Source organism: Ascaphus truei, chromosome 8 (assembly GCF_040206685.1).
Source record: "Ascaphus truei isolate aAscTru1 chromosome 8, aAscTru1.hap1, whole genome shotgun sequence".
NCBI classification, from domain to species: Eukaryota; Metazoa; Chordata; class Amphibia; order Anura; family Ascaphidae; genus Ascaphus; species Ascaphus truei.
Window position 1 is genome coordinate 18,684,248 of NC_134490.1, and position 19,568 is coordinate 18,703,815.

Sequence of the window (19,568 nt, forward strand, 5' to 3'; positions counted from 1 at the left end):
GAAGAACTGATATCCGCAGTAAAAGCCTCTAAAATATCTAAAGCACCAGGCCCAGACGGCTTCTCCAATACCTATTACAAAAGGTTTCTCCCAATCTTAACCCCACATTTGCTAAGCCTGTTCAATTCATTCCTGGAAGGGAACCCTATCCCTTCATCAATGTCCCTAGCTAACCTGGCCATTATTCACAAAGAAGGGAAAGATCCGACACAATGCGGGAGCTACAGACCCATTTCACTTCTAAATAATGACTTGAAACTATATAGTAAAATCTTGGCGAATAGACTAAACCCTATTCTGCCAAGATTAATAAACATTGACCAGGTGGGGTTCGTCCTGGGGCGCCAAGCCTCAGACAATACCAGAAAGATCTTTGATATTATTGAACACGTCCATCTTACAAACTCCAAGGCAATGCTATTAAGCTTAGATGCAGAGAAGGCATTTGACAGAATTGATTGGCTTTTCCTTACCAAAACATTAGAGAAATTCGGCTTCAAAGATACATACCTAGAAGGAGTTCAAGCGCTGTACCAAAACCCATCAGCAATTGTAAAATTGCCTGGAGGAAACTTAGAGAGATTCCAAATAAGAAATGGTACAAGACAGGGTTGCCCCTTGTCCCCCCTTCTCTTTGCTCTCACCATAGAACCTCTGGCGGCTAAAATTCGAAATAATATAAATATTCAGGGCATAACGATTGGAAAAGCAAATTATAAAATTTCCCTGTTTGCCGATGATATTATCCTAACACTAACCAAACCTCAAACCTCCCTTCCTAATCTCCAAAAGGAGCTTGAGGACTTTGGGGGTATATCGGGATACAAGATTAACAGTGATAAATCAGAGGCCCTAAATCTCAGCCTAACAGAGCCAGAAGTGAAACTAATTAAAATAAATTTTGCATACAAATGGAGCCCTTCATACATCAAATACCTGGGAGTGAATGTATCAAGGGACTACCAGTCACTATATCAGTATAACTACCCAGCTCTCTTTGACAAAATCAAAAAGGATTTGAGCAAGTGGGAAGATTATCAGATATCGTGGATCGGAAGGATGATATCTCTAAAAATGAATATACTCCCAAGGTTACTGTATTTTTTTCAAACCCTCCCGGTCCATGTCCCCGGCTCAGAGCTTAAAAACATCCAAAATAGGATGTTCCATTTCATTTGGCAAGGCAAAAGACCCAGAGTAGCCCGATCGGTTCTGTTGTCATCACGGGGGAGAGGGGGCATGGGGGTCCCGGACATCCAGAAATATTATCAGGCCGCTCAGCTAAAACAAGCGGTACTATGGAATACAGATCAGACCCAAAGATGTTGGCTCCAAATAGAAGCACATTATGCTAAAGTGCCTTCCCTGCCAGCATGCCTATGGAGTATGGAAAGAGGAGATATGCCACCGCAAAAATTTAAACTAAGAACAGCAAGGCACACATGGGAAGTCTGGCTAAAAACTAAAATCAAATATAAGCTCGCCTCTACGGGCTCACAGCTTACACCAATATTTGATAATCCTAAATTTCCCCCGGGGTGTGCATCAAAACAGTTTGACCAACTAAAGTCAAAAGGAATAAAGACACTGTTGGATATACTGTGCCTAGGAAGTCTCTTAAGCTACAGGGATCTGAAAGCGAAATATAAAATACCAGATTTGGATGCGTTTAAGTACCTCCAAATTAGGCACTTTGCCCAAAAGACTTCTCCAAACCCGGAATTCCCTTTACCCACTGGATTTGAGAGACTATGCAAGTCTGACTCAGACCAAAGGGGACTAATCTCCAAGATCTATTCAGAAATGGAAACAAGGGAAGGACCCCCTAGGCATGACTACATGCTTAAATGGGCCGCCGACCTGAATGTAACTATTGAAGAGGAAGATTGGGAAGAAATCTGGGTAGCGGCCTCTGAGACATCTATATGCACCACCACAAAGGAAAACATTTATAAAATACTCTACTACTGGTATCTCACGCCAGTGAGACTAAAACAAATCTACCCTCTGGCATTGGATCTGTGTTGGAGAGGCTGTGGTCAAAGGGGAGACATGGCCCACATATGGTGGACATGCCCAGAAATTAAGAAGTACTGGACTACGGTCCAAAATTTAATAAAAGAGGTCACAGACCTCGAGTTACCCATTGAACCACTGACCTACCTACTGGCCAGACCAATTGAGGAAATTGGTCGACCAACTAGGAAATTAATCTCCTTTATCCTCACAGCGGCGAGGTGTGAAGTAGCGTCTTCCTGGAAGAAGGTAGCCCCCCCCACTAAGGGAATGATAAAAAAAAGAGTCAACGAAGTGATGCTGATGGAAAAGCTCACAGCCTACCTAAAGCAGAAAACTAAACCATTCGAAAGGGTGTGGGAACCGTGGTTGACACTATAGGAAAGGACTCCCCTCCCCTACCCCCACCCCCCCCCAAGCAAAACAGGAATCCCCTCGGGGAGGACGATCAGCCCTAATAACTGGGACGCAGGCCGCCCAGAAGAAGACACTCTCTCCCCCCCCCCCCCCCCTTTTTTTATTTTTTTTTTTTTTCCCACCCCTTCCCTCCCTCCCCCCCTCTGTGCTCTCTTTTATCTTTCTCCTACTTTGGAACTATACTAAGCTTCCCCCTCTTGGGAAGTGATCTTTGTGGGCAAATTACTTTGCCCCCCTTCCACAAAATTTGAAAATGGTGTTATGTATTGGGATGTAAATATTGACACTTGTATATATGTAACTGTGTATCTACCCAATAAAAATGTTTGGTAAAAAAAAAAAAAAGCACATTTACAAAAGTGGCTTTTTTCTGCCATACAAGTCAATGGCAGAAACCCAAACTTTACAATTAACCTGACTCCGTTCTGTTGCTCCGAGAGGGTCGGTATTTGCCATGTAGTCATGCTGGAACTAGGACTACATGGTGACCAAATCTCAGCCCTCTAGGTTGAACAGAACCGGAGTTATGGGTTCCATGTTTCTGCTCATTCTGATTTAGCCGTTTTTTTCCTCGCGGCCTTTACCTCCGCCATTAGTCAATGGTGCGACCCTCGTAGCGAGCGCGACCCTTTACTGGGGTCATTGATTGTCGGACCCGGTTGGGGTCTAGTGAGGGGGTTACTTGGATCTAGGGGCAAAAAGAATTTTATTCCGGTGTGCCCTAGAACCTAAGTTTCCCACGCCAATTGAACCTGAACTTGACCGGGGATTGATCAAAGCTCTTTTCAAGATAAAGTTTCCGCTTTTGCGGTCTGCGGTTTGGATGGCTGCCAACCCGTTCCTGGAGGTCTGAGTCGAGGAATCCCCATTGAAACACTTTGCTCCATTGACTTTCAATGGGGAACCGCCGCTCCTCCTCTCGGGCTCCACCTGCAGGTCTTCTACGATATCGGGCCCAAAATAGCCGGAATCCCCATAGGATTACATGGAGCTGCAATGGCGACCTATGGAGAGACTGCAAAATGGAGCCTGCAAAGGCGGGAAAAAGGAACAAAGGGCTATAATCACTAAATTAACATTAACCCTTTCCCTCCCGAGTGGATCCCAGTGTAAGTGTTGGTGTAGACACTGGAATGGGGAAAATACATATTCACAGGGGGATACACATTTGGTGCTGAAGCAGGGGCATAAACACAGTTCTGGACCTCAGTCCAGTTAACCCCTCGCCTCCCAGGTGAGGGCAGGGGGTGGCCAAATGGGGTGTAACCCCTTTAATACCTGGCCAAACCCCCTCTCCCACGACAGCCTTATTATCAACTCTTTTAACAAGTCTAGTGTTCAATGCTTAAGAGCTGGAATAGAGACACTTTCCTATCCTGAGAGGACTGCAGCAAAGCGTTAAACAGTAAACTTGGCAATACATTTGTAAACACTCGTAATATTAAACTTTATTTTGAAATGTGTGTTGGGTTTGATTGCTCCGGATGCTCTCCGTTGCTAAATATATTTATTTACCTGTGAAGTTCCCGGGTTTAAATCTCCATCCAGGGGAGACAACATGGATACTGAATCTCTGGCCAATCTGGAGCCGCAACATTGTGTTTTGCTGCCAGACAGCCATTTAAATATAATTTCCTGCTATATTTGGAGTTGACTTTGACGGTGTTGGCAGGTGTGATCAAAAGATGCACCTACATGGCTCGTTTTGTTATTAGGCTTGGGCTCAAAATGTAGACATTTCACGAACTGCAAGCCAGTTTGTGAGGCGCGTTGGCATTGTATATTTATGTTATCATGCTCTCAGAACGTGACATTATCTGGCCATGAATTCACCGACTGGAGATGTTAAAGTACAGACATGGCTGATTGCCTTTAACTCGGATTTGGCTTTAATTGCCTGGTTGTGAGCGGGCTGTTACTAGTATCATTCTTTTATTTGGATGGCATGGTACATTTTGGGGCGGAGGACAAGAACATTGTACGACGAGTACGTATGTTGAGACGATAGGAAAGAGGACGCTGTCACAGGGATCTTAATATGTAGAAGAAAAGGCTTATATGCTTTTTTTTAATGGTGTCGGCTGTTTCACCTTCTGATTTCTGGCTGTTCGTGCCCAGAATTTCTACCACTCAGAAAACTTTGTTTTGAATGTTCTAAAGCAGGGAGGGAGGGAGGCGGCAACTACAGCCCTCAAGGGCCAGCAACAGGTCAGGTTTTCAGGATATCCCTAGTTCAGCACAGGTGGCTGTCATTGATTGCGCCACCTGTGCTGAAGCAGAGATATCCCTAATACCTGGCCTGTTAGTGGCCCTTGAGTGCTGGAGTTGGCATAGCTGTTCTAAAGCTTCCGCCTATAATTTCGGCATTAAAGTTCATAGCATAGACATGATTTAATTTTAGAAATCCGCCTTGAGTTCTTTCTTACTCCTGCCAGAAACGTCATTGTTCCTGGACCTACAAGTATTACGATATTGTTGCATGGCTGTCATCCAGAGTTTTAATTGTGTGCTGCTCCTGGGGTAACCTTATATTTCATTTTTGTTTAGATTCTAGCAGTGATAAAGAAAAGGCTGCAAAAACCACCCCGGCTGCAAAAACCACCCCGGCTGCAAAAACCACCCCGGCTGCAAAAACCACCCCGGCTGCAAAAACCACCCCGGCTGCAAAAACCACCCCGGCTGCAAAAACTACCCCGGCTGCAAAAACCACCAAAGCAAAGCCGCCAGCGAAGGCTAAAAAGCCGCCTAGCTCCTCTGACTCGGGTATGTGTAGCCATTCAAACTGCCTTTACCTAAATAGCGAATTCTGGCAGTCATTTCTGCACCTATTCTAATGATGAACGCAGTACGGATCCTATATGTTTTCATATTGCGCTTATGTTGACGCGGTTAACCCCTTGGCGTCGGGCTCCCTGGCTGCGAAATGGGTTAAATTGAAAAACTGACCTTGAATTAAGAAAGTTAAAAATGGAAACGGTCACGAGTGGGTGATTTATTATTTTGATGTTATTGTGGCGCTGCTCCTTTCCTCCTCATGGGCGCCAGTCCCTTTTTTAGGGCACTCGATTCTTTTAACCAGTGGTATTCTTGTTAAGAATGATGCCCTAGGCAAGGAAGTAAATAATTGGTATTTAACCTAAATAATTCAGCTTAACAGTGATATAATTAAATTCCAGCACTATGTGCAATCATTTCAGTCGCGTTATGAAATTTCTTGTTCGTTTTTCCCTTTGCCTGCGAGATCTCGCAGAAAAATACCCCAACTTTGTACTTCATCTGCTTTAGGGGTTTTATCATGAAACTGCGATAGTGCCTTGATCGGCACCATCTCAGAAACTCATGTTTATTGTAGTAAGATAGATCCCTGATTGCCAGTATCACAGTTTCATGAATACAACTTTCTCTTGATCCCTAATTACCGCTCTAACTCGTTCTAGACTCGGACAGCTCTGAAGATGATGCTTCTAAAAAAACAAGCGCCAAAGCACCTCCCAAGCCATCCCCGGCAGCGGCAAAACCAGCACCTGCCAAGAAGGCTGAGACGAGCTCCGATTCGGACAGCAGCTCTAGTGACTCAGAAGGTGGGAAAAAGGCAGCTCCGGCAAAACCCTCTGCCAAGGTGGTAGCGCCGGTCAAGGCAAAGGTTGCGAATAAAAACAAGAAAGCTGGTGGCGATAGCAGCTCCTCGAGCAGTGACGAGGAAGTGAAGAGTAAGCCAACAGCCGGAAAATCGCCAGCCACCAAACCTGCAGCTGTTGTCAAGAAACCTGTTGCTGTGAATAAGGCAAAAGCAGGTGGCAGCAGCTCCTCTTCAGATAGTTCAAGCGATGAAGATAAGAAGAGAACCAAAAAACCAGCAGTAGGAAAGGTGGCAAAGGCCGTCCCTCCCAAGAAAGCCGCAAGTAGCAGCTCCGATGAAAGCAGCTCCGAGGAGGATAAGGCGAAGGCTAAAAAGTCTGCTCTGGCTACACCCAAAACCCCAGCGGCTGCTCCAGCTGCAAAGCCGGCGGCGAAAAAGGCGGAGAGCAGCTCCGACAGCTCTGATTCCGATGATGAAAAGACGGCGGGGAGAAAAAACACCTCGACTCCCAAGACCGCGAATTCCACTCCAAAGGCAGCAGCCAAGAAAGCTGAAGAAAGTTCAGAGGACAGTTCTTCGAGCGAGGAAGACGATAAAGTTAATGGTGAGACTTTTTTAGTTTGATTGTGTGTTTGTATTCTCCCTAGTGCAGGGGATCGTCACCAACAGGTCAGGTGTTAAGGATATCCCTGCTTCAGCACAGGTGGCTCAGTCAGAATGATTGAGCCATCTGTGCTGAATTGTTTGGCCCATTGTTTAAGCCAGGGGTGGGCAACTCCTGTCCTTAAGGGCCACCAACAGGTTAGATTTTCTGGATATCCCTGCTTCAGCACAGGTGGATCTTTGACTTGGCCTCTGTGCCATCTGTGCTGAAGCAGGGATATCTCTAATACCTGACCAGGTGGTTACCCTTGAGGACTTGAGTTGGCCACCCCTGCCTTAGTGAATAGGTTTAGCGTTGCAGCTATTGGAACGAGTTGTGATACGGTTTTGCTTAAGGGGGGGAAACCAGAATATTTTTGTGTCAAAAGCAACAGCAGCAGGTTAAGGGGATTTTTTTTTTCTTTCTAGAAAGTTGTTACCAAGTTCCATCAAGAAAACGTGTATTTCAAAATGAGATGAAATATTCGGCTTTATGAGGACATGCTGTGATTTGCCAGCAGAGGGCGCCTGTGTGTTAGTTGCTGCACTCATTCTAACCTGTTGTGCTATGCATTAGTCTGCAATACTTAGCCTGGTCATTCATATATCACCAGCGATTTACCATGCGTCAGATAATAGTCCAGAAAGGGATATTTGGGGCTCCAAAAAATGCTTTAACACCATATATCTAATAAATCTTCTTAATTCAATAAATAGATGAAGTATTGCTTTGGTATTTACTCCTCAAAGTGGGGAAAGGGGGTCTGGTTAAATTGGAGATAGCACCTACTTAGAATGTCTGAACAAACAGATAATACCAAATCGTTGATGTAAAAGTGCACCAGTTTTCTCCTAAACCTTTTCACTTGCAGCTTTCCCCCTCCACTTGAGTTAATGCTTAAATGTTCCAAAAGGAGCAGTTTTTTACTCGCTTCTCCGTGAGATCTGTGCTCTGAGGAGTGAGTTGCTGTTGTAGACAGGAATACTTCGGTGTGCAGCTCCGCTGGGCAGTTGCAGGAAAATCAGAGGGAAAAAGCGACGTTCCAACATCCAATCAAAATTGGAAAAGGGGGTGACCAAAAGGTCCTAAAAATACTTTGTTTATTGAGACATGAAGTACAGAGGAAAACGTTGAGCGCTTGGACACGGTCTGACTAAACCAAGCCTCTAGCCTTCACTTTTGAATGCTCCGTGAACATTTCGGTCACCCTCTTTTTCCATTTTGATTGGATGATGGTGCACCCCTATTTTTCTTTGATTTATTCGTCAGTCGTCCTCTGTTCCATAGGCCACTCCTGTTTGCCTAATAATACACCCATGAAGCGTTCTGTGCGTGTAATATACGCTTCTTACCTTGTTACAGGTACCTCGGGTAAGCGGAAAAGAGAAGAGGCATCAGAAGGCCAAGAATGTGAAACGGCGACGCCGGGAAACAAGAAATTAAAAGCTAAAACGCCGAACACCTTCCCCAAGGTTAATAAGAAGGTGAGAAAGTGAAGGGATATCTGCAGAGATGAATGACAGGCAGCATGAAAATATGGACAGTGCCCTGCAGTGTGTGACCATATATACAATGACTTTCGTGTATGCCTTTATATTAAAGGTTTTAATTTCTTTGTTTCAAATAAAAATACAATTTCAAACAAATCTATTAAATACCTGTCTCTTTATTGTCCGTATTGGGTTTGAGCATCGCAGTCCCCGAAGCTGCTCCAGAAACATGTATTTTTTTGGGGGGGTCACATTTGAAACCGCTCCTTGGCGATTTCCTTTGCTCCGTGATTAACACCAACATGTTCGGTTAATGGCTGGCGTGTTTCTGTAAACGGGTGCGGAGATAATGGTACCCTGCCTAATGTAGTTAAGGAGGTGTCTTCATTAGGGCTACTTAAATTCTAGATGCTGTAAACTGGAATGTGACGGAGGGTTAAGTGGCTGAGATCACCTAAACTTGCACAATTGGCTCCGAGAATGTGCCTTTGTGCCAGAGGCTAAGGCAATGTTGTTTTCGAGACGTCGGGTTAAGCAATGGTTCAATATTGTTGGTTCTCATTTTTCTATCCAAGATACGACACCGACTCGGCTTTAAAATAGGCATTAGAGTCTCATTCATGTGGGGAAATTTTTTTGTGATTGGCCATACTGCAAAGACTCAAGGATTAAGCAGGGGTTCTTAATTCAAGTCCTCTAGACCCCTCCCAGCAACAGGTCAGGTTTTCAGGATATCCTTGCTTCAGCACGTGTGGCTGAATCGGTTGCTCAGTCTTTTGACTGTGCTGAAGCAGGGATATCCTGAAAACCTGACCTGTTAGGTGGGGGTTCTTGAGGACTGGATTAAGGCATAAATCCATTAGGGCATCAGCAGAGCACGCAGAGGTGACTAACTTTTATATTTTTATGTTTTTTTGTTTTTTTTTATTGCTTCATTTGCAATCCAGTATAATCACGGTGTCGAATACTGTCGGTCGTAGTCAGAATGTGCTGCCAATTTATTTTATTATTATTCTACATCGCATTGTGCAAATCCTGGGTTTATCCAGTTATTATAATATACAAATGACTATGCTCCTTGCTGGACCATTACATATATATGTTTTTGGGTGTGATACAGGAACCTCGCCAAGCTACCCCGTTCCGGAGGGTGAAAGAAGATGATGTAGAAATTGATCCTCGTATGGCTAATAACTCCTTCGAGGCAAAGGTACAGGATTCACTTGGCTATTCCACACAAATAGCCCAATAGACATCAAAGCTTTCCAAGTGCTTGCTTATAGTCAAACTCTTAGGGCATGGAAGTATTAAGACTTATGGTGCCCACGTTGATGTGACTACACCACGGGAAGCCAACTCCAGTCCTCGAGCTACCAACTGGTCAGGTTTTCGGGATAACCCTGCTTCAGCCCAGCTGGTGCAGTCAGACTCCGCCATCTGTGCTGAAGCAGTGATATCCTGAAAACCTGACCAGTTGGTAGCTCAAGGACTGGAGTTGGCCACCCCTGCTCTCGCCCAATATTAACTTCCCTTAGACGTGTGAGAACAGGACAGGCCAGAATGTACTAAGATAGACAAAATGTTAATTGAACACACACATGGTAACGGCATAGTTGGGCAAGCACTAATGAGACTTAAATGTATTGGTAGACAGCTTTTTGGGGTTTTTTTTTTGCATTTCATATACTCTAATAGATGGGGTTTTCCTCCCCTCAACGGCCTCCAAAAAAGCGTTTTTGCAAATGTCCCCTTAATTGCGTGAGCTTCGACCAAGGTATTTAAATAAGGGCTTTTTTATGCATGGTCCTAGATGTGACCGGATCTGACATGGCCTAATTTAGTAAGGAAACAATACTGCATGTGGCTCCACCCGCGTCTTGTGTAACCGTAGTTTCCCGTTCCTCACAGAGCTCATGTTTTTTGCAAATTTTTTTCCCCCCCCCAGAGAGGAGCAATAGGCGACTGGGGCGAAAGGGCCAATAACGTCCTAAAATTCACAAAAGGAAAATCGTTCCGTCACGAGAAGACCAAGAAGAAGAGAGGGAGCTACTGCGGAGGTGCCATTTCCACTACTGTGAATTCAATCAAGTTTGACAGTGAATGAATACTGCATTCATGGGGATGGTCCAACCTACAACACCAAGTGGGCTGTGCATGGCAATCTATCCTAACATCTACAGCAGGGGTGGCCAACTCTAGTCCTCAGGGGCCACCAACAGGTCAGGTTTTCAGGATATTTTGAAAACCTGGCCTGTTTGTGACCCTTGAGGACTGGAGTTGGCCACTTCTGCACTACAGTAATCTATCAATAACTGATTAGCTTTCCTCACCAATGTCTGCATCCAGCCATGCATTGACTAGTAACGGGAGGAAAGCTGTTTTCTGTCCCGCCTATGAAATCAACTTTTTATGGGTTTTTTTACATCAAGGGTGACTGAGCGCAGAGAGAATGCACTGCGTACAGTGTACTAAAATAAAAATGTCTGATTTCTTCTGTAAATTCCTATTTTAGTTTATCTAAATTGAGATGGAAATGTCACTTTTTAAGAGTAAGTTTTTATTTTATTTGTTTCCTGTTTTGTATGATATAAAAATAATAAAACCTACCAGTTGGTTATTAAATTTTTTTTTTTAACACTACAAAATTACTAAAGGTTGCTGTTGTGTATGTTAAGTGGGGAAGAATATGAAACCTCATTGTCCCATGTTGAACCAATGGCAGTGATGTGTAACGAATAAATCTTGTTGGTTTAATGACTTAAAAAAAAAAATGTTAAAAAGTGCATGGCTAAGATACCAAGCTAGCAGGACGTGTGGAGGAGAAGCTCCGTCCTTAAAGACCAGCGCTTTCAGGCAAAACCCACAGAATCACAAAAAAGAGAGCAAAGCTGGGGGAAGATTCACTCTTGCCACTGTGGAGCAGAAAAAGGCCAAAAACAAGTGACAGAAACTTACGGGAGAGCAGTCGGGGCCCCCATACACATGAGGCCGCGCGATCAAGATGGTCGCCGAGCGAGAGTGAAGTTGCCTACAGCAACAGCAGAGACAATCGGGTGAAAGATGCGGCCCGAGAACGGAGGGAAAGATGTCAGGGATTCGCCTGTCGGTAGCACCTGAACCGGAGCTGTGGAGGACCGACATCCAGTGAACATAGGCCGGCGGAGACGCAGAAGAGTGACTGAGAGCAGAGGGAGGCAGCCGCCCTAACCCGAAACCCCGCGGGGTTGCCGACTGAGCATCTGGAAAAGACTGCGTGGTGGTGCTCCCTGACCCAATGGAGGGGAGGTGGAAACAGGGATGTTGACGCGGGTGTGGGGAATAGACAAGACACACTGGAGAGGAGACTGCGGTCACCCGCCCCCCCCTCTGGGGAGCAACCTGGAGACCCACGAGACAGGGGTGACAGCAGAGATACTGCAGGGACCCCTGACAACAGTGTGCATAGCTGGGGGAGAGCGAGGTGGGGCAGAGGGAAATCGGTGAGAAACGGAGACTGGAGGGCTGGCTAGAGTAAAGAGGCACGCACAGCCCCCAGCAGACAGACCTAAGACCCCCAGCACGACAACAAAACCAACTCGGCAAGCAGTAGCGAGCTCCTATTACCTGGAATAAAGGGGGAGAGAAGACCATCATGGTGGTAAAACTAAAACAAACAAAAAAAAACACCAATCAACTCCTTCAGACCTGGCGGAGAGGTATGAACACAAAAATCCAAATAGCATATAAGGCCCTAGTAGGACAAGAAAACCACAATTGCACTCTGAGGACAAACACTTGGTGGGGCTGAAAAAATATCCCAGGCTGGTAGCCTACAGTGCTACAGGACGCAAAACAAAAAAGTTTAATATATACTACTAGGGAACAAAAACAGGGAGTGTAGGGTGTAGTCAAGGTGTATTAAAAGATTGGGTGGTAGTGACACAGAATAGAGGGTAAAAATTCCTCTCCAGCTCACCATGGAACATCTCATATATAGGCGAATATGTCAAAGCATCTATGGAGTATCAACCATCAGGAATCCACAGAAAAACGCTAAAGTTAGCGGTTATGAGTTCCTAATAGTGAGCTGTATAGATGCTAGTTGCCTAATTTATACTGACAAGAGTTTTGAGTAGTGTTCCTACAGGCAAATGGGGATACTGGCACAATGTAACACCTTAGGTGTATAATATTGTATCCCCAGTTTGCTCAAATGCCCTTGAAAATGCAACGACCACCAAATGATATACTATGTGTCGATGGGTGTAGTGTATAGTAACACTAGTAAGGAGAAGGGGAGGTAGCGCTTCAGCATGTACATATGAGCACTTACAGACACCCGTCCCCTGAATAAAGTTATAGCCCATCAAAAAAAGTCGCAGACATTGCCATTTAATTATGCATATTATTCCACATGTCAGGTAATAGCTCTAGGGGAAGAAAACAGGTAAGTAGAAGCCGGCATTCAATACTACCAGTGTCACCGAGCTGGTGTCAGTTTCCACGATACACCGGAGCTCCTAGCATCGCAGGATGACGTCATCTAAAACCGACGGGCCGTTTAGCCTAGAACGCTACGCTTTGTCAGGGCAGGAGTGGGATAGAACCAACTCCACTTGTACCTTAAATACCCAATCTCGCAATGAGAAACTGGCAAGTCCCTAACAATTAACTCTCTGTGAGCTCCCTATTAGTGGAGTCGCATATATAATCCTCACAAGGGAAGTTTTAATTGTTTTTTGGTTTGCTGCACTTGTAAAGAATTGCAGATGGCTTACAATTGTAGAAACAGAGTAAGTAATGTGGGAATAAATTACAACAGACCCCCAGGTATCACTATCACATAATTAAGTCTGACATACAATAATAAAGGATAAGTATCCACAATTGTAATGTTATTGTGTCAGTGATGGATATGTGTGCAAATGAATGCGAGACTGTGAATATGTTGGGGGAGGGAATGGAATACAAATACAAGCTGGCATGACGCTGAATGTGAGGGGTCCGCCTGACCAAGGGAACTGATGGTATATAGAGACCCCGGGGATGTTAGCAGACCAGTGTAGGTGAACAGGGATAAGGGGAGGAGTCATAGGACCAGACTGAAAAGCAAAATCTCAGGTGACTGATGGTGTAGGAATGTGAGCTCTTAAGTGGAACCACCTCTAGTAGTCAAAACAGTTCCACTAGAGTATATGACTTATTAAAAATAGGTCCCTGGATCCCATTTAAATGCGGTTCACGCCATGAGCATGAAAGTGGGTATAAGGATGTTTGATATATATTGTTTACTCGTATCTGAATCTCAGTACGTAATGAGGGAGGTTCATAAAAATGGGGTGTATATGAAGCCCTCATTGAGGCCATCTGGATATAATGTCTGTAAAGTATATATCCACCTACATTCGACTTGCATTAAGCGTCGATCCCCATCTCCCTTTCTTTGTCCCCATTTCACATGTTCAATGACACAAAAGGTTACTGATGTCAAATCACCAATTCTTTAGGAGAGGTATGAAGCCTGATCAAGGATTCGGACCAGTAACCTTTGACCAGAATACATAATTACATGTAACAAAAGAATGTCCAAGTGAGAGGGTGCAAATGTGGTACGGACGCAGCTGAAGTAATAAGACCCCCCCTCTTCCCCCCCAGGAAGCTAAAAACTAAATCATACGGATACAGATCTTCTCGGATATTGCACCAATAACATTGGCCAAAAGACGAGAACTCTGGGAAATAACAAACTTGATACGAGATAAAGGGGTCAGATACAGCTGGGGCTTCCCATTTCGCCTACAGGCATCACACAAAGGAAAGTAGGCTACTCCTAAGACCAGATGAGGGCCTGGCCTTCATTGCAGCTCTAGGCCTGGAAAACCTGACGGGGCTGACTGGAAACCTGGAGAAATATTCCCCCCCCCCCCCCCCCCACCAAACGAGGCAGAGGCCATGGTCTAGAGTCCCTGCAACAACAAAGAAGAATCAGAACGTCTGAACTTGAACACTTATTGCCTGGCCACGGCTGGGTCTGGAGCAACAACAAACCACGAGAGGGGAGGATAGCCTAACCCACTGAGAGAGTCCCTAAAAACGATACCGGAAAAGGGAACACACCAAACCCACAGAAGCATGGACTTGGGTTGGGGAGGATTGGAGCGGCGGGCTAGTGAGAGAAGTACACTAAACCTTTAGAGATGATGCTGGCCCTCCGTCGTGCCCTGGATTGGACAAATTGGGATCACAGGGTAGAGCCACCCTGACATCAAGACATTAAGATAGATAGAATGGTCTAAAGGGATCCCATGATTAGAGAACTCAACACTGTCTCACCTGCAAATAGGGGAGAAAAATTGAGGTAATAGGGGGAACCACATATGCAGTCAGGGTTGTCCTCCTGCGGGTCCTAGTTAGTTAACACTTATGTTTATATTTCTGTATTGTATGCTTTGTTAGTGTAATCATTGTTCCCCCATATGAGGTATACAGTCTGACAGCCTCCCCGAAGAGCGCGAAGTTCGCTGCGTATAATAACCACTACGTAGCCAAGTAGAGTTGACAAACATGGACGACCGAAGCCCAACAGAACGCAAGTACCACAAGGCACCCTAAACACACTTTTACTTCGATTCAGCATGATCCAAAAAACCCACAGGCAGAGTCAAAGGCCCAAGTTAAATGAGGGCCCTAACCCACACCAAGTTAATGACTCAAAGTTAGTCACGACTGAATTCATTTCACCCTATGAGATTTTAGAATAAGCCACCGTCAGCTAAGAAGTTTCACTTCAAAAACTAGGTGGTAATACCGATAACTTCACCAGTATCTCTGGAATTGGAGTGTCCCCATAGCTGAAAATAGCAAGGTGCAGCTCTGGAGAACTCCCTGGTTCCAATTCTGTAAATGATGTGATCACACTGTGTAATAAATAACAATAGGCTAACACATGTTAAACAACATCAGAGATGTCAACTTACAATGATGTAAATCTCAGGTTTGGGAATGTTACGTACTTCAAGGAGTGCAATACCATTAAAGTCTGGAACTAATTAATATCTGTGACAATGGTTGCCAATATATCAGCAATATAAATTTCTATTTATAGTCGGTCAGACTGTAAATAAGTGTCACGTATAAAATATATTTCCTGTTCATTACACATTGAAGGGTGCTAGTAGCTCTATTGGTCTCAAGAAGATACTTTGTGAGCAGTGATACTTTTTTTAAGAGACCAACAGCTCATTTGTACCAGGTTTTCTTGTGCATCTGATGAAGTGACCTATGCACTCTTGAACACTTGTGCACAAAGACAACCTTGTACGATTGGTGTATTGGTGCCTGGGTAGCATGCGTTCCTAGTAGAGTTGTGTAAAACTGCTCCAACTGTGGTCTCCAATGGTTTCGTGGGTTGTAAAAAATATATTTAGATATAGATATTAGATAAGCTATGGTGGGTGAAAAAGGTGATGAAAAATCCTCCATCGTAAAGCATATAACAAATAAAAATATCACATGTGAGCACATTCACATGTGTTAGACAAGTTTGCAACCCTGCGTTTCACCATTAGCACCCAGCATACAGTGCTTCCACTACAGCAAGGGATTATGGGAAATCACATGCAAATGAGCACACTGTCACCTGAATCCCTTGCTGCAGTGGAAGTACTGTATGCTAGTTGATAATGGCAAAAAGCATGGTTGCAGATCTGTCTAAGACATGTGAATGTGCTCATGTGATATTTGTATTTGCTAGATATGGATTAATATATAGATATCTGTTTTGCAAGATATTTAATCAATAATCACTGAACAGTCTTGGATGTTCAAAGCAAGTGTGTGTGTGATTCCTATTTAGAAGAGTATCCATTGACTTGTACACCTCCCAAAACACTCCTCTGTACAACATGTGGAGAGATACCAGGGATAAATAAGATAATCTGAATATGCTAATTTATCCCAAAAACTCTATTCCGGGCTCAATTGTGCACGGTTTCAAAGTATTGCAAACATTTATCATGTCTCTATTTACTGGGGTAGAGTTGACTGTAGGTCAGCATAGTTCATGCTAATTGAGTCTGCCTTTATGTGGTTACTTGGAATGCTAGTCGAAATTTCTATGTTTACACTTCTGTTAATATAACCTCTTGAGAAACAAACTGCATAACAATACAATAAACTGCATGCCGGTTTATACTAGTATTTCACAAAAGAAAATCCGGTCGTACGAAGCAAACTTTGTTCTAGGTGCTTTATGGGGTGGCAACGTGCGAGAGAAAATTGTAATCCAACCTGCTTTTCCGGTTTACCTGGAATTCCGACGAGCCGATATGACAAACCTACAAAATGGAACCATGAGGGAGAAGATGTGCAAACTATGCTAAAAGTAAATGGGTTATTTGCTTTATTAATCATCTCATTGCTAGACTGGAATCCAACACAAGCAGGAGAATTGAACAAAAATATAAACGCTTTGACATCACCAAATGTATCTAAGAAAAATGTGAAAATATGTTATGTTTTTTTTTTTAATTGAGTCAGATGCTGCAAGAGTACAGAGAAATAAACAAACTGATCCCTAAGTCCTGGTGGACCCACCAGACAACTCTAACCGAAGTCAGGTATGTTCTGAAATGAATAGTCCTTTACTACTAAAGGAGTTTTCAGAACAACATCCTTTCAGCTAAAAGGCATATTGCCTTGAAACAATCGCACTTCTGTATCGTTACCTACCAATCTGTGTTTTTTTTATTTTTTAAACCCCTGTTTTTATTATTATTATTATTATTATTATTATTATTATTATGCAACTTCTTAATAGTAGAGATTAAAACTGTCTTCAGTATTTTTTAAATTGGTTGACAGGTATGTGATTATGCAGAAATGTTCCACTATGATTGTATTTAAAATGAAACTATTTATTTTTATTTATTTATAAAATGTTTTACCAGGAAGTAATATATTGAGAGTTACCTCTCCTTTTCATGTATGTCCTGGGCACAGAGTTATGATAACAAATAATACATGATTACAAACACATCGTTACATAAGTAAACAGGGGTATACATTATATACAAGACATTGCATGCACAGTTAAAGATAATACATAATATAGGCGTATGTAACAGTTACAGACCAGATTAAAATGTGAGACAGCTTTAGTTTTGAAAGAATTTAGACTGGTGGTGCTGTGAGAGTCTCCGGTAGATTGTTGCAGTTTTGGGGTGCACGGTAAGAGGAGGAGCAGCCGGATACTTTGCTGAACCTTGGGACCATGAACAGTCTTTTTGAGTCAGATCTCAGATGATAAGTGCTGCATGTGCTAGGGGTGAGGAGCTTTTGCAGGTGTGGCCAACTCCAGTCACCAACAGGTCAGGTTATAACTATATCCCTGATTCAGCAGAGGTGGCTTGATTGAGCCACCTATGCTGAAGCAGGGATATCCTGAAAACGTGACATTTTGGTGGCCCTTGAGGACTGGAGTTGGCCACCACTGCCCTATTGCAAAAATCTCCACTCCCTCATAATGGCTATGAGAAATGCATCGTCGTTTATATATTAGCTGCCTATACAAAAATAAAAACAGTAACATTTTATTTTTGGTACTCATTCTGGTAAAAGTACTTCATGGTGTTGTCAGAGGAAAGGTATACCTGAAATGCTTAAATAGAACAAATTGTATTGTATTGTATGTCTTTATTTATATAGCGCCATTAATGTACATAGCGCTTCACAGTAGTAATACATGTGGTAATCAAATAAATAACAGATAATATAAATGACAGATCATGGGAATAAGTGCTTTAGACATAAAAGTAACATTAAGGAAGAGGAGTCCCTGCTCCGAGGAGCTTACAGTCTAATTGGTAGGTAGGGAGAACATACAGAGACAGTAGGAGGGAGTTCTGGTAAGTGCGTCTGCAGGGGGCCAAGCTTTATGTATCATGTGTTCAGAATATCCACAGTGCTATTCATATGCTTCTTTAAGCAAGTGGGTCTTAAAGGTATAAGTGTACTCTTAAATTGGTAACTTAAAAATATACATATTTATTATAAAAATATAAAGTTAGGATTTGAACAGTTAGTGGCCATTCTAAGCGTATACTAAGAGATCTTTTACATGGTGCTAGAGTTTAAAACTATTACAACTATACGAGTACAGATGCAGGCACTCGCTGTATACAAATCTTCTCCTTATTCCTTTGTTTTAGTACTTGTTTCTCCCCAGGACTTATTTTGTTAAACAAATCAATTAATTTTATTGATAACATCCCATGTAGCTATATATAATTTTGAGTGAGCGTTATATTAACTATTTTGAATATTATTTGGTTTGAACTGAGATTTCGTACGTAACAAAAACACTGAATAAAAAGAAACATCCTTACGTTTTCTGTGCAAAGTCCACATTTCCATTTATAACAGCTTCTAAGATTTTTATCCTACTCACATTTGTGACTAAACATTTTTCTGCTTGCTTACAGTATTGATAATATTCAGTGTTATTCCACGAAATGCTGGCTTATTGCCCAGAACTCCTAGAATTTGGTAGTGTAGTTTTTTTTTAAGTTATACAAGCTAGGTCTGTTGCTGGCTTTCATTCCTGATGACGTGGTGCCAAAAACAAGTGTTTTTGTAACAGCCTACTTTTTTTTCACAGCATGTTGCAACACAAATGGAGTTGTTAGCAGATAATGAATATAACGATGTGTTTATTTCCATGTTAAACAATCAAATTCCTTATTGTAATTAATGGGGCCCTGCAATAATTAACAAACTAAATGAGTAATGCTCCCGAAACAGCTTTACATCATGCCCAAATTAAAAATAGCACGTGCAGTCTGTCCACTTATTGCTAATATAATATAATACTGATGATTTTTCAAGATCGGTCGTTAAATAAAACACAACGCAGTAAGGTTAGATCTCTATTTACTGCTCATATCACATATTGTTCTTGATCACCCAACATTTTTAACACGACTGCATGCATCTCTTTATAAATCCGGCTTTGCAGAAGGGTCAAGTGGTGATGTTTGTAAATGCCTTTTTGGCTGCATGCTTTTTGATCATATCTTCAGATGACATGTCCAAAGCGTTTGTGACAAGAATCTCTGACAAACTTTTCAGCTTACCGAGTGATGTCTCTTTATAACTGCTATTGCGTTCTTTAGCGTTATACTTCGTCAGTTGAGGGATGCTCTGTGGCAATGAGAGCATAATATGAAGCACAGAGGATTTTATAAGAAATTAATAACACGACCGAATATGATTGTCACTCACCCCTGACAGACATAGAACCCCTATAAAAACAATGAATCGTGAAATGATCTGCTTTAATTCTGACATATTAAGTTGCTACCATCAGAAGTAACAACAAAAATTTAGGAAAAAGCCAGCAGAATAGCCATTGCAAAAATCAAGTGAATACACGTGTAACCCTGCT

The 19,568-nt window shown here is 42.9% G+C and overlaps 2 protein-coding genes across 7 annotated transcripts in view; one reads left to right on the forward strand and one right to left on the reverse strand.

Annotated features, from left to right (window-relative positions):
- NOLC1 (nucleolar and coiled-body phosphoprotein 1) overlaps positions 1 to 10,762 on the forward strand; it is an 89,425-nt gene extending 78,663 nt beyond the window's left edge. For both annotated transcript variants that reach the window (XM_075610668.1, XM_075610667.1), the window contains exons 12-16: positions 4,981 to 5,196; positions 5,871 to 6,617; positions 8,019 to 8,140; positions 9,267 to 9,356; positions 10,092 to 10,762. In XM_075610668.1, the coding sequence (XP_075466783.1) occupies positions 4,981 to 5,196; positions 5,871 to 6,617; positions 8,019 to 8,140; positions 9,267 to 9,356; positions 10,092 to 10,250 (1,334 nt within the window). In that variant the 3' untranslated portion in view covers positions 10,251 to 10,762. The remainder of the gene's footprint in view (positions 1 to 4,980; positions 5,197 to 5,870; positions 6,618 to 8,018; positions 8,141 to 9,266; positions 9,357 to 10,091) is intronic.
- Positions 10,763 to 17,639: 6,877 nt separating this feature from the next.
- Positions 17,640 to 19,568, reverse strand: part of LOC142501182 (uncharacterized) — a 28,349-nt gene continuing 26,420 nt past the window's right edge. For all 5 annotated transcript variants that reach the window (XM_075610677.1, XM_075610676.1, XM_075610671.1 and 2 more), the window contains one exon: positions 17,640 to 19,324. Coding sequence is in view for 1 of the 5 variants with exons in the window: in XM_075610676.1 (XP_075466791.1) it covers positions 19,299 to 19,324 (26 nt within the window). In the remaining 4 variants the exon portion in view is untranslated. The remainder of the gene's footprint in view (positions 19,325 to 19,568) is intronic.